The 13037-nt window shown below is 46.1% G+C and overlaps 1 protein-coding gene and 1 long non-coding RNA gene across 6 annotated transcripts in view; one reads left to right on the top strand and one right to left on the bottom strand.

Moving 5' to 3' along the window:
* Positions 1–13037, top strand: part of LOC105464386 (uncharacterized) — a 30977-nt gene that overhangs the window by 15932 nt on the left and 2008 nt on the right. The gene's annotated exons all lie outside the window — the stretch shown is intronic.
* LOC105464388 (E1A binding protein p300) overlaps positions 4203–13037 on the bottom strand; it is an 89603-nt gene continuing 80768 nt past the window's right edge. For both annotated transcript variants that reach the window (XM_071080643.1, XM_071080644.1), the window contains 4 exons: positions 11300–11464; positions 9894–10055; positions 7736–8017; positions 4203–7491 (listed from right to left, as the gene is read on the bottom strand). In XM_071080643.1, coding sequence (XP_070936744.1) covers positions 5308–7491; positions 7736–8017; positions 9894–10055; positions 11300–11464 — 2793 coding nt within the window. In that variant the 3' untranslated portion in view covers positions 4203–5307. The remainder of the gene's footprint in view (positions 7492–7735; positions 8018–9893; positions 10056–11299; positions 11465–13037) is intronic.

The raw sequence follows: 13037 nt of genomic DNA, 5'->3' as shown, positions 1-13037 counted from the left end.
ATGAGCCTCTGGCCCTAGCCCAGGAACACTGCTTTAACAATATACGGTTTTCTGATTTATAAATAAGAATGCCTTTCCATTTATTTAGGTCTTTAATTTCTTCCAACAGTCTTTTCTAGTTTTCAATGTACAAGGTTTTTGCACTTCTGTTAAATTTATTCCTGGCCGGGCGCGGTGGTTCACGCCTGTAATCCCAATACTTTGAGAGGCTGAGGCAGGCGGATCACCTGAGGTCAGGAGTTTGAAACCAGCCTGACCAACATGGAGAAACCCCATCTCGACTAAAAATACAAAATTAGCTGGGCGTGGTGGCGCACAGCTGTAATTCCAGCTACTTGGGAGGCTGAGGCAGGAGAATTGCTTGAACCCAGGAGGCGGAGGTTGTAGTGAGCTGAGATCACACCATTGCCCTCCAGCCTGGACAAGCGTGAAACGTCTCAAAAAAAAAATTATTCCTAAACATTTTATTTTCTTTTTTTTGAGACAGAGTCTTGCTCTGTCACCAGGCTGGAGTGCAGTGGCGTGATCTCAGTTCAAGCCATTCTCCTGCCTCAGCCTCCTGTGTAGCTGTGGCTACAGGTGCACACCACCACGCCCAGCTAATTTTTGTGTATTTAGTAGAGACGGGGTTTCATCATGTCGGCCAGAATGGTCTCGATGTCTTGACCTCATGATCTGCCCGCCCTGGCCTCACAAAGTGCTGGGATTACAGGCATGAGCCACTGTGCCCGGCCAACTTTATTCTTTTTGATGCTGGCCTTTGTCCTTCGTCTTTCAATAGGATGACCTCATCATTAACATAATACTGTCTGGAGATGTTTCCTTGGTTGTAAAATGAGAAGCCTAGGGAGATTATTTTTATGATTCCTTAGTTGTCCCCCTCCCCTCCACTTTTCAGTGTTTAGTCTGTATTTTGAGTTTGCTTGAAAGAGGTCCCTACGACACATCCGCTGGTTAATCTGCAGCCATCACTGGGGCTTCTCTACCATAAAGGAGATAAAGGACATGGAGAGCAATGGCTTTGGAGTCCAACAGGCTATTGTCCTGGTAAGCCTTTTACTGGCCATGTGATCTTGAGGACGTTATTTCACCTGAGCTTGTTTTTCATTTGTTGAGTGAGGCTGTTACTGAGGATTCAATAGGCGAAGTGAATGACAGCACCTGGAGCACTGCTAGCCTACTGGGCCCATTTCATAGATTGACGTGCTATAACAGCCTGGGAGGGTCTCACTTGGCCACCCTAGCAGAAGTGCAGTGCCACAATCATGGCTCACAGCAGCCTCGATCTCCTGGGCTCAAGCAATCCTCCCCCGTCAGCCTCCTAAGTACCTGGGACTCCGGTGTGTGCCACCATGCCTTGTTTTTTTTATAAATTATTTTTTATCGTAGAGATGGGGCTCTCACTCTGTTACCCAGGCTGGTCTCCCAACTCCTGGCCTCAAGCAGTCCTTCCTCCCTGAGCCTCCCACAGTGCTGGGATTACAGGTGGAAACCTGCACCTGGCCTCTTCCTAACTTTTCATTGTGAACATCCAAAAAACTACAAACGTTGAAATCATCTTCTTGTATTGCTGACTCTGGATTAATCCATATCTTCTACCTCCATAACACGATTTCTGATCTGGGCAAGGGCAGCTTTTCCCCCCTGCCCTTTTTTTTTTTTTTTTTTTTTGAGACGGAGTTTTGCTCATCTCCCAGGCTGGAGTGCAGTGGCGTGATCTTGGCTCACTGTAACCTCTGCCTCCTGGGTTCAAGTGATTCTCCTGCCTTAGCCTCTTGAGTAGCTGGGATTTCCAGTGCCCGCCACCACACCCAACTAATTTTTTTTTGTATTTTTAGTAGAAATGGGGTTTCTCCACATTAGCCAGGCTGGTCTCAAACTCCTGACCTCAGGTGATCCACCCGCCTCTGCTTCCCCAAGTGTTGGGATTACAGGAGTGAACCAGTGTGCCTGGCCTCCCTCCTATTCAATGACTTCTGCTGCTACTTCCTGCTTTCATTATTGCAGTGAGAATGTGCTGGTCTAACACTTCAACCTGGCTGTCTTTAGCCAGAGGCAGAATTTGAAAACTGGGAATTTACTGCTTGGAAATGGGATAGAATTCTAAACATTTCCTTTTTGAGGGTTTATTCAGATGAATCCTGGGCCCCTAGTCTTAGGGAGCTGGAAGGCTGTCTTTCTGGAACAGGTATTCACTACTTCCTGGTCTCAGCTAAGTAGACCTGGAGCTACTCCCTGGCAGAATCTGGTGCACTCTTCTGGGCGCCTCCTCTTCCTATCTCCCCTCCAACATCCAGCTTCCACGCTACCCTTTCCAGAAACATTTCCAATTCCCATCAGCTAGGTTTTCTTTTATGGATTCCCTCTTGCATTCCTTGCATACATCACTTGGTACTTGGTACTTTGTCACGCTGTCTTCTAGACCTTAAGCTGGTTAGCTTGAGGGCAGGGCTGCATGCTGTTCATGTGTGCTCTGCCTGGTCTGGCACAGATGTAGCTGCTCCATGGCTACCTGCTGGGTCACTGAGCTGAAGCAGGTGGATGCTTGATACATTTTCTGGGGCTGGCTCTGATTAATGCTGAGTGACTTCACCTCACATTAAGATGCTGGTAAGGTGGCTTGTGCCTGTAATCACAAATTGGGAGGCCAAGTTGGGAGGATCACTTGAGTCTAGGAGTTCGAGACCAGATTGGGTAACATAGCGAGACCTAGTCTCTATAAAAATTTAAAAAATTTTTATATGTCATGTCAGCCAAGCATGATGGTACACACCTTTGAGTCCCAGCTACTAGGGAGGCTGAGGTGAGAGGATTGCTTCAGCCCAGGAGTTTGAGGCTACAGTGAACTACAGTTGTGCCACGGCATTCCAGCCTGGGTGACCAGACTCTTAAAAAAGAAAGATGCTGGTTTTTTTCAGACTGTAAAATAGTAGCAACAGGTCAAGGTATCTGAAAATCTTTAGCAGTCATATATGGTTAGTGTAAATCTCTGTGATAAAAGATCTGGAATTGATACCAAAGCAGCTCAGTACTTTTTAGTGTACTAACGTTTTAATAACTTGTTCACAGCCAGTGCAATGTTCAGTTGGAGGATCAATAACCAATAACCTCTCCATAAGCATCTAGCGTATTACTGGACTCGTAATCTCTCAGCCTTCTAGGTTTTATTTCCACATATTTTCCTTCCCTTCAACCTGATTCCAACTAACTTTTTTTTTTTTTTTTTTTTTTGAGACGGAGTCTCGCTGTGTCACCCAGGCTGGAGTGCAGTGGCGCGATCTCGGCTCACTGCAAGCTCCGCCTCCTGGGTTTACGCCATTCTCCTGCCTCAGCCTCCGAGTAGCTGGGACTACAGGCGCCCGCCACCACGCCCTGCTAGTTTTTTGTATTTTTAGTAGAGACGGGGTTTCACCATGTTAGCCAGGATGGTCTCGATCTCCTGACTTCGTGATCCACCCGCCTCGGCTTCCCAAAGTACTGGGATTACAGGCTTAAGCCACCGCGCCCGGCCTCCAACTAACTTCTTAGTATGCAGTTATTAAACAGGAGTGTTCCCCTAGCTTCGTCTTCTTTTTTTGTTTTTAAAGGATGGAGTCTTGCTCTGTCGCTCAGGCTGTAGTGGTGCGACCTCGGCTCACTGCAACCTCCACCTCCAGAAGTCGAGAGATTCTCCTGCCTCAGCCTCCCAAGTAGCTACAGGTGCCTGCCACCATGCCCTGCTGATTTTTACATTTTTAGTAGAGATGGGGGTTTCACCATATTGGCTAGGCTGGTCTTGGAACTCCTGTCCTCATGATCTGCCCGCCTTGGCCTCCCAAGGTGTTGGGATTATAGGCATGAGCCACCGTGCCTGGCAAGTCTTGTTTTTTTCAAGAAGTTACTTGGGACTTAGGCAGGTATGATCCGTTGTCTTAGGTCCTCCTCCTCATCCCTGTAAGATGGTGATTAGAAGACCATGTGGTCATCCTTAAGCGATCCTGTATCAAGGTGTTATCACTTCCACCTTGACTGTTAGCTGGTACCTGCAGTACTTTTTCCCAGAACTTTGGACAAATTAACCAAGATCTACTTGTGAAAAATTGTATGTAGTAAAGAGGCTATAAGCTAATGCTTTCACTTTTTCCTCTGAATCCTAAGCACCGGGCACTTAAACTGGTGCACACCAAGACAAAGATGTATCATCAAGTGAAACAAAGTCAGGGTGTCTGTCTCACACAGTTTATTTAACAATAGGTAATAAGAAATCAAATTTAACAGTCTATACAGTGATCCAAAGTTCATATTTATAAGTAATCAACTTTAATTGCATGATTTACAACAGTTGAGGGTTTTTGCTCTCTATTTTCAAGTTTTATAGAAAGTGTGTGTGTGTGTGTGTGTGAGTGGGGGTAGGGTAAGGAGGAAGAAAGCAAGCAAAGAAGAAACCCCCAGGGACATTTTGCATGTTAAAATCATCCCACCGGAATCGTTTCTTACCCTCTTTTTAATTTTTTTCCTTTGTTAGATGTAAAAATAACGAAAAAAATTCTTTCAAGAAACAGAAACCACAATATATAATACATCAATTTGGCAGCTGCCCCTGTATATTTTTGAAAAAGTCATTTTTCTCTCTACATGTACAAATTATTTTAATACTTGAAGTTTTACGCTCAGACTTACAGAATAGAAAATTTTCTGGAGCACAAAAGTTGACTTGAGGGGAAGAAAGGGAGTTTTTTTTTTTTTTTTTTTTAAACGTTTTTTAAAAGAATGAACATCTTTGTACCCAGAGAAAAAAAATTGGTATTTTAATATATATTTATATATATTTATATATATATAGAATGTAATTTTAAAGTAACATTAACCCCTTTTGTCCTCTGGTTTTAGAAATGTTTTAACTCTTCCATAAAGTGAGGAAAATAGGGAAAAATGTCAACCATCTGCACCAGTAAATAATAACTATTAATATTACATATTTTCATTAATTTAAAAAAAATAATAAAACCTATTGGAGGTGCAAGGCAGGAGCATATTGTTTGGCTTCACAGGCCTCAGCCTCCTCCCAGTGCACACTTGAACCACACACACAAGGGGAAAAAAAGGCTGGTGGTAACCAGCCATAACAAAAATATATTCTTTGTATTCTATCATCCCTCAGGTTCATCTTGCATGTTTGCTTTAAACCACAAACGGCTACTGCACAGTTCTTATATGTTCCAAGGAAAATTGTCTTTTAGGCTATGAAAGATTCAAAAAAATTGTTTTCAGTACAAAAAGTCTTAAGAGAAAATAATCTTTTTGCTCCCAAAATACTACAAGGTGTCTCTAGTGTATGTCTAGTGTACTCTGTGAGAGGTTTGAATTCAAGTCTGAGTTATCGGTGCTGAGTCCCAGGTCCGTGGCGCTTGCACCATGGAGGTTTGCCATGCCTGGATTGCTAGCAAGCTGAGAAAGCATTGAATTCTGGTCCGGGCTGGCAAAATGCCCTTGTTCCATGGGGTTGGCCTGGGCAGCTACCAGTCCAGGATGCGGGGAACTTGTCTGTGGGGAAACGTGGTGTGGAGAAGGCTGAGGCTGCATCCTTGGAGAAGGGCTGGAGTGGGGGGGCTGGGACTGTGGCCGTGGAGAAGGGACAGGCTGCGGAGAGCGCACTTGATTGGAGAGAGAATTAGGGATCTGCTGGCCTTGTAGGTGTGGAGACTGGGCCTGATTTGGGAGCATATGCTGCTGGGGGCTCATGGGGTTGGGCTGAGCAGGAGACCCCATCTGTTGCTGAAGGAGTCGCTGCTGATAGGCCTGTAGACTGGCACCTGCCTCTGCTCCCAAGGCCTGGGGGAGCTGGCCCATCTGTCCCATATTTCCTTGTTGCATCTGTTGCATGTGATGTTGCATCCGCTGCTGCTGCTGTGGTGGGTAGCCAACTCCTTGGGGTTGCTGGAACTGGTTATGGTTAGCCATTCCTGGGCCTATTCCTGGCCCTGCTCCCTGTTGCTGCTGCTGTTGCATCATCTGTTGTCGTCTCAAGATGTCTCGGAATTGTGAAGGCATGGTGTTGTGGTTCATGTTCATCTGCTGAGACTGGGGGCTCATCCCTCCCATGGGCGGCTGGAGTTGCTGCTGGGGTTGCTGCTGGGGCAGGCCAGCCCTCTGGACGCCCGCCTGCATTGGATTCATGTTCTGCATGGCTGGATTGGAGTGGACCCCCTGCTGACCTGGCATGGTAGGTGGCTGCAGCCCTGGCTGCCCCTGGGGCATGCCAGGCTGCCCAGGGATGGGTTGTGGATTAGAGTTGGCATACTTGGCAGCCCGCTGCTTGATGAATGCAGCCAACAGCTGGGGGTTGGCGTGAAGGATACTAAGCACCTGTTGCTGCTGTAGGGGAGAGCTGGGAGACCTGAGAGTCCGCAAAAGGTTTTGTAAGGCTTGTTGAGACACAGTGCCTGGTTTGAGTGGGCTCACACCTACCTGGCCCAATCCTGGTTGTGGAGCCATGTTCAAGGGTTGACCATGCTGGGCCACTGACATCATGGCTGGCCTTGGCATCCCAGACTGTAGTTGCTGGGGCTGAGGCAATCCTCCTTGGCCCCAGGGTGGCTGTTGCTGCATCCCCGTCGGTCCCATCCCTGGCTCCAAATGCCCACTGGGACCTCTGGTCATGGGAGGTGGGTTCATACCCATGGGGGCCATGGGAGTCATCGGGGGCATCTGATGTTGGATTGGCCTTTGAAAAATTTGCACGTGGGCCATCTGGCGCTGCGTCTCTGCTGCTCTCTGAATCTGCATTGCCATTTCCACTGCTGCAGGTGGGGGCCCTGGAAGGGGTGGCTGAGCAGTCTGAGGAGGGGTTGGAGGGGTCACCTGGCCTGCTGCCTTACCCTGGGACACAGGGCCAGCAGCTTGAGTCCTGGGCAAGTAGGGTGGCATACTATTGGGAGGGGTAGGCTGAGGCTGAGAGGTGGGCTGGGGCGTCTGTGGGGTGGTTGGCTGTTGGCCAGTTGGTGTCGTTGGAGTGGCAGGAGTGGGGGAAGGGAGGCCCTGTTGCTGCCCGACCACACCAGTCCGCTGCATGCTGGCCATCCTCCTGCGAAGCATTTGGGCCTGTTGTAGTCGGTGCTGCAGCTGCTGCTGCCGGAGCTTCTGCTTGATGTTTAGGCAGAACGGCACTGGGCATTTGTTCTCCTGGCAGTGCTTGGCATGGTAGCAGCAGAGGGCGATGAGCTGCTTGCAGATGGGGCACCCGCCATTGGTTTTCCGTTTGCAACCCTTGGTATGCTGCACAACCCGCTTCATCTTCTGGCAGGATGGCAGGGAGCAATTGGCATTCCGACACTGGCAAGCATGGACCAGAGACTGGATGCAGCGCTGGATACTCAGGCGGCGAGAATCGCCTGGGCTCTGGGTGGCTGCAGCCTGCTGGTTGTTGCTCTCATCATCTAAGCCAAGACCTAGTTTCTCCATTTTGTGGTCATGGTTTTTAGTGTTATAGCAGGTGATACACAAGTCATAATCCTAGAGAAAAAACAGGAAGTGCAGGTAAACTCTCCAAGATTTAAGTCATTCAAAAGTATTTTGGATACTCTCTGGGCTGGAAAAGCCCCTTTCATAGAACAAAAACCAGCCTCTTCAGCTCTGCCTCGCAAACACAAGGCCAGGCCCCTGCCATCCCACAGGCCTATATACAACACGAGGCTGCATGGCCCCTCAGAACAACCCTGCAGAGCTCACCTCCTTGTTCCCACAACCCAGTGCCTACCTCACAGACAGTACAGTGCCAGCGTGTCTCCACATGGTGCTTGCATTCATTGCAGGTGTAGACAAAGCGGTCCTGGCTCTGCGTGTGCAGCTCCACCAGCATGCACATGGTGGACCACTGGGCTCTTCGGAGTGAAGAGAACTCCAGGTGCTTGTCTCTTGCCAGCGTGAGAAACGCATCCCGACCATCCATCAGATCACAGGGGATGAGAGGGTCAGGATCAACAATGGGAGGCAGGGAGTTGGCAGTAGGGCCAGCAATGAGGCGGATCACAAAGAAGACCTGCAAAACACACAATCTCTTTTTTTGAGACAGGGCCTCGGTCTGTCACCCAGACTGGAGTGCAGTGGTGTGCTCTTGGCTCACTACAACCTCTGCCTCCTGGGCTCAAGCAATTATCCCACCTTGGCTTCCTGAATAGCTGAGACCACAGGCCCACACCACCACGCCTGGCTAATTTCTGCATTTTTTGTAGAGACGAGGTTTTACCATGTTACCCAGGCTAGTCTCAAACTCCTGAGCTCAAGTGATCTGCCTGCTTCAGCCTCCCAGAGTGCTGGGATTACAGGTGTGAGCAGGTAAAGCAGGCTAAGCACCAATGAGACTGGCGAATGCTTAGTTTTTTTTCTTTTTTTTTTTTTTTTGAGACAGTGTCTCTGTCACCCAGGCTGGAGTGCAGTGGCCAGATCTCGGCTCACTGCAAGCTCCGCCTCCCGGGTTTATGCCATTCTCCTGCCTCAGCCTCCCGAGTAGCTGGGACTACAGGCACCTGCCACCTCGCCCGGCTAGTTTTTTTTTTTTTTTTTTTTGTATTTTTTTAGTAGAGACGGGGTTTCACTGTGTTAGCCAGGATGGTCTCGATCTCCTGACTTCGTGATCCGCCCGTCTCGGCCTCCCAAAGTGCTGTGATTACAGGCTTGATCCACCGCGCCCGGCCATGCTGAGTTAGTTTTACCATACTCCTCCTGCTCTCCTTTTCCTGCTTTACCTTTTTGGTCTCTTGAGACTGACTATAAATAGAACTGAAATGCACATCCTGTGATTTTTTCTCCCTTATTCAATAACTCCTTCAGAGTAAGAATGGTCTAGGTCAGGTAGAGCACCACACACAGTGGACATTTTGCCCCAAGGCAGTCTACTTTAAGATGCAATCCATGGTTTAACCTCAAACTAATTACAACAAACCAGACAAATCCAAATATGGAGACAGTATGAAAAACAACTGGCCTGGACTCATGAAGGTCCCCTGTGCAACTTTCCTGTGTAACTTTTCCTACAGGTTTCAAAGGGAGTGGAATGGATAAAAAATCTTAGTCCTTGTAGACAAAGCAATAAAATTCTTGTTCACTGAAGTTTGAAAAGAACTCGTTAACAACCATCAATTCTCATAACCATTAGTGTGAAAGGTATAAAAAGCTGGTATTATTATGTATTTGACATTAATTAGTATATAACTATAAATGCCTATTAAAGTAACAAAATGTAAAACATCACCTTAAGAAATTAGGAACTTGTGAGAAACTGCTGTATTGATAACAGATTATTCAACATCTGTGCACACTGGCAGCCACACTCATAGTGTCTCTGGCCAGCAATGTTCGCTGCTTCTGCCACCTTACAACCAGGCCAATACCTACATTTACAACCTAAATTGAATGTGTCCACAATTTAAGTCAAACCTATTACAATATATTCTAAGGGCTTTTCCCAACTGCCTAGGATTCTGTGGCATTACTTACTGCTTGAAATAGCTAGTAACTATTAATTGTTAATAATCATTACCTAAGTGAGGCAACCTCCAAAGTGCTGGGATTACAGGCATGAGCCACCATGCCCAGCGAACAGTGATTTTATTCATTTTTTTTCTTTTTGGAGATGGAGTTTCGCTCTCGTTGCCCAGGCTGGAGTGCAATGGCACGATCTCGGCTCACTGCAACCTCCGCCTCCTGGGTTCAAGCAATTCTCCTGCCTCTGCCTCCCGAGTAGCTGGGATTACTGGTGCCTGTCACCACACCTGGCTAATTTTTGTATTTTTAGTAGAGACAGGGTTTCACCACGTTGGTCAGGCTGGTCTTGAACTCGTGACCTCAGGTGATCCACCCCGCCTGGCCAGAAATCTTGCTGTTTTTCCCCAACTGCGTGGGTAGCTGCATCTTACCTCTTTATGCTTCTCCATGGTGGCATATAGTTTCTGTGAGAGGTCGTTAGATACATTGGGCATCCCAGGTTTCTTCTTGTTGCCCCTACTTAGGCTGCTCTTATTTTTGCTGGTTTTCTTATTATTCTTCTTTTTAGCATTTTTACTGTCTCCCTTGGTCACCTGCAGAGTAGCACAAAGGAGACAAGAAAATAAGGTTTTTGTTAAGTAATCTGGGAATAACACTATTGAATATCTCCATTCTTTGAAACTAGGTATCATAATCTTATGCTTGTATCTTATTTTACTAGCTGTTCTCTTCACTTATTCCTTCTCCTTTGTTATTTGAACTAATTTTCTCCCAGTGATCCTTCATTAAGGCAATGGCAGCCCTTTAGCTTTCTGCCTAGAAGAGGCCACAGAATGTACAGACCCTATAGATTGAATGTATCCCAGATTGGAGTTAGGGAACAAGGAAGGGTTGGCACTTTGGGGTAGTGAAGAGTGTATCAAAATGGGGAGCCAGAAGACCTTGGTTTTATCTCCTTCCACCCACATTCTAAAATGTATGAGCCCACAAATACTAAATGATAAGGCTGTAAGAGTTTGTTAACAAACTATTTAAGGGAGCCTTTTGTAAGTTAAATTCAATGGAGGTAATTCTAGATATGCTATAGGGAAGTAACTGGTGAGGTTACTAAGCCGTAATAACAGGTAAATTCTGGCTCAGGCCTGTTTTGCATAGCTAAGAATGGTTTTTACATTTAAAAAGAGCGTGTGTGGTTTTAGAAGAGAGAAAATATGCCAGAGATATGTGACACACAAGGCCTATAATATTAATAACCTAGTCCTTCACATAAGTTATCAATTTTTCAGGATTTCCTTCAGTTTCTTTTATCATTTCACATTACTCATAGTCTGAGATACCATTTTAAAATGGGGTCTGATGTTTTGAAAGTTTAATACCACTGAAACGGAACCCTAGTAACCTTTCTAAGCCAACATTTCTTGCCCAACTTAAAGAGCTCTTTCACACCTGAGAGGTTTAAAACCCAATTGAAAGTTTAGGCCGGGCGCGGTGGCTCACGCCTGTAATCCCAGCACTTTGGGAGGCCGAGGTGGGCGGATCACAAGGTCAGGAGATCGAGACCATGGTGAAACCCCGTCTCTACTAAAAATAGAAAAAATTAGCCGGGCACAGTGGCGGGCGCCTGTAGTCCCAGCTAATAGGGAGGCTGAGGCCGGAGAATGGCGTGAACCCGGGAGTCGGAGCTTGCAGTGAGCCGAGATTGTGCCACTGCACTCTAGCCTGGGTGACAGAGCGAGACCCCGTCTCAAAAAAAAAAAAAAAAAAAAAAAAAAGAAAGTTTAAATGCACTTTTGGATTAAATATTATAGAAGTTTCAAAGGAAACTCAATGCCCTTACATCTGTGCTTTCATTGCTGGTGTTTTCTTCTCGTTTTCTCTCTTCTTCCTCCTGTTCCAGTTCCTTAATGCTTTCTTCCAGAACATTGGGCCAGAAATCACCCTCGAAGTAAGGCAATTCCTTTGCACTTGTTAATCTATCTTCAGTAGCTTGTTTAAAAATATCCTGTGAAAACAAGCATGTACAAATAGGAATTCCTATGTTCTTTTAAAGCATTGATTATAAAGAATCATGGCTGACAAGAAACATGAAAGCTTAAAATGTCTTGAAAGCTGGCAGAGACTATATACCTAAGCCATAAACCAGGGAGCTATTTAGAAAAACAGTGAAAAGGCCTGGCCTAAAGTCAGTATTTCTGGTTTTCTATTTCTTCTACCCACAAAAGCAGGGAGCTTATCTGCCTTTATATAATCAAGTGGCAATTATTCTGCAAGGATCGATGTCAGGGTGGTAGCACCATCATGCAAGCCATGGCCCTTACCACAGAGTATGTGGTGTGAAGCATGCCCTCCTCACACCCATCTTTGGAATTTCAGCAGCTTTTATTGATAGCTTTGTTCAAAATGCCCAAAACTACAAATACTGGAAACCGTATCTGCTGCAGAATGATTCGCTGGGCAGCTTAGGAAAACTTCTTTATTTAGTTGAACTACGAAATTGAGGAAGACAAGTCTGTATCGTGAGACAGCCTATATTCATGAATGTTTAAAATAATAGTAAGTAAGAATATATTTTTGGCCAGGTGCAGTAGCTCACACCTGTAATCCCAGCACTTTGGGAGGCTGAGGCGCGTAGATCACCAGAGGTTGGGAGTTCGAGACCAGCCTGACCAACATGGAGAAACCCCATCTCCACTAAAAATACAAATTAGCCCAGTGTAGTGGTGCATGCCTGTAATTCCAGCTACTCGGGAGGCTGAGGTAGGACAATCGCTTGAACCTGGGAAATAAGGGGTTGCAGTGAGCCTAGATTGTACCATTGCACTCCAGCCTGAGCAACAAGAGTGAAACTGTCCAAAAACAAAAAACAAAAAACAAAAACCTTTTTTTGGCTGGGTGAGGTGGCTCATGCCTGTAATCCCAGCACTTTGGGAGGCTGAGATGGGTGGATCACTTGAGCTCAGGAGTTTGAGACCAGCCTGGGCAACATAGTGAAATCCTGTCTCTACAAAAAATATACAAAAATTAGCCAGGTATGGTGGTGTGCACCTGTAGTCCCAGCAACTCAGGAAGCTGAGGTGGGAGGATGGCTTGAGCCTGGGAGGCACAGGTTGCAGTGAGCAGATATCATGCCACTGTACCCTAGCCTGGGTGACAGAGAGTGACCCTGTCTGAAAACAAAACATCCCCACCCCTAAAACCCTAACCAACCCAAACCAAACAAACAAAAAAACAAAACAAAAAGATATATTTTAAGGCCAGGCACAGTGGCTCATGCCTGTAATCCCAGCACTTTGGACTGCTTGAGGCCAAAAGTTCAAGTCCATCCTGGGCAGCATGGCGATACCCCAACTCTACCCCCTCTAAAAAAAAAAAATAAATAAAATTTTGGTTCCATGTTTAAAACAGGGATCTCTTGATCTTCTTGATCTACCACTCTTCAAAACCTGTTTTTTCTTACATTAGAAAATTTTGAATATACAAAATAAAAGCAATCAAATTAGCATTTTTAGGAATTACATGCAAGAGGTAGAACAAATAAGACTTTTGTTTAAAAAAAAAAAAGTTAAATGACAGAA

Source organism: Macaca nemestrina, chromosome 15 (assembly GCF_043159975.1).
Source record: "Macaca nemestrina isolate mMacNem1 chromosome 15, mMacNem.hap1, whole genome shotgun sequence".
Taxonomy (NCBI): Eukaryota; Metazoa; Chordata; class Mammalia; order Primates; family Cercopithecidae; genus Macaca; species Macaca nemestrina.
The sequence above is the reverse complement of the archived record's forward strand: the minus strand, read 5'-3'. Positions and strand labels throughout refer to the sequence as shown.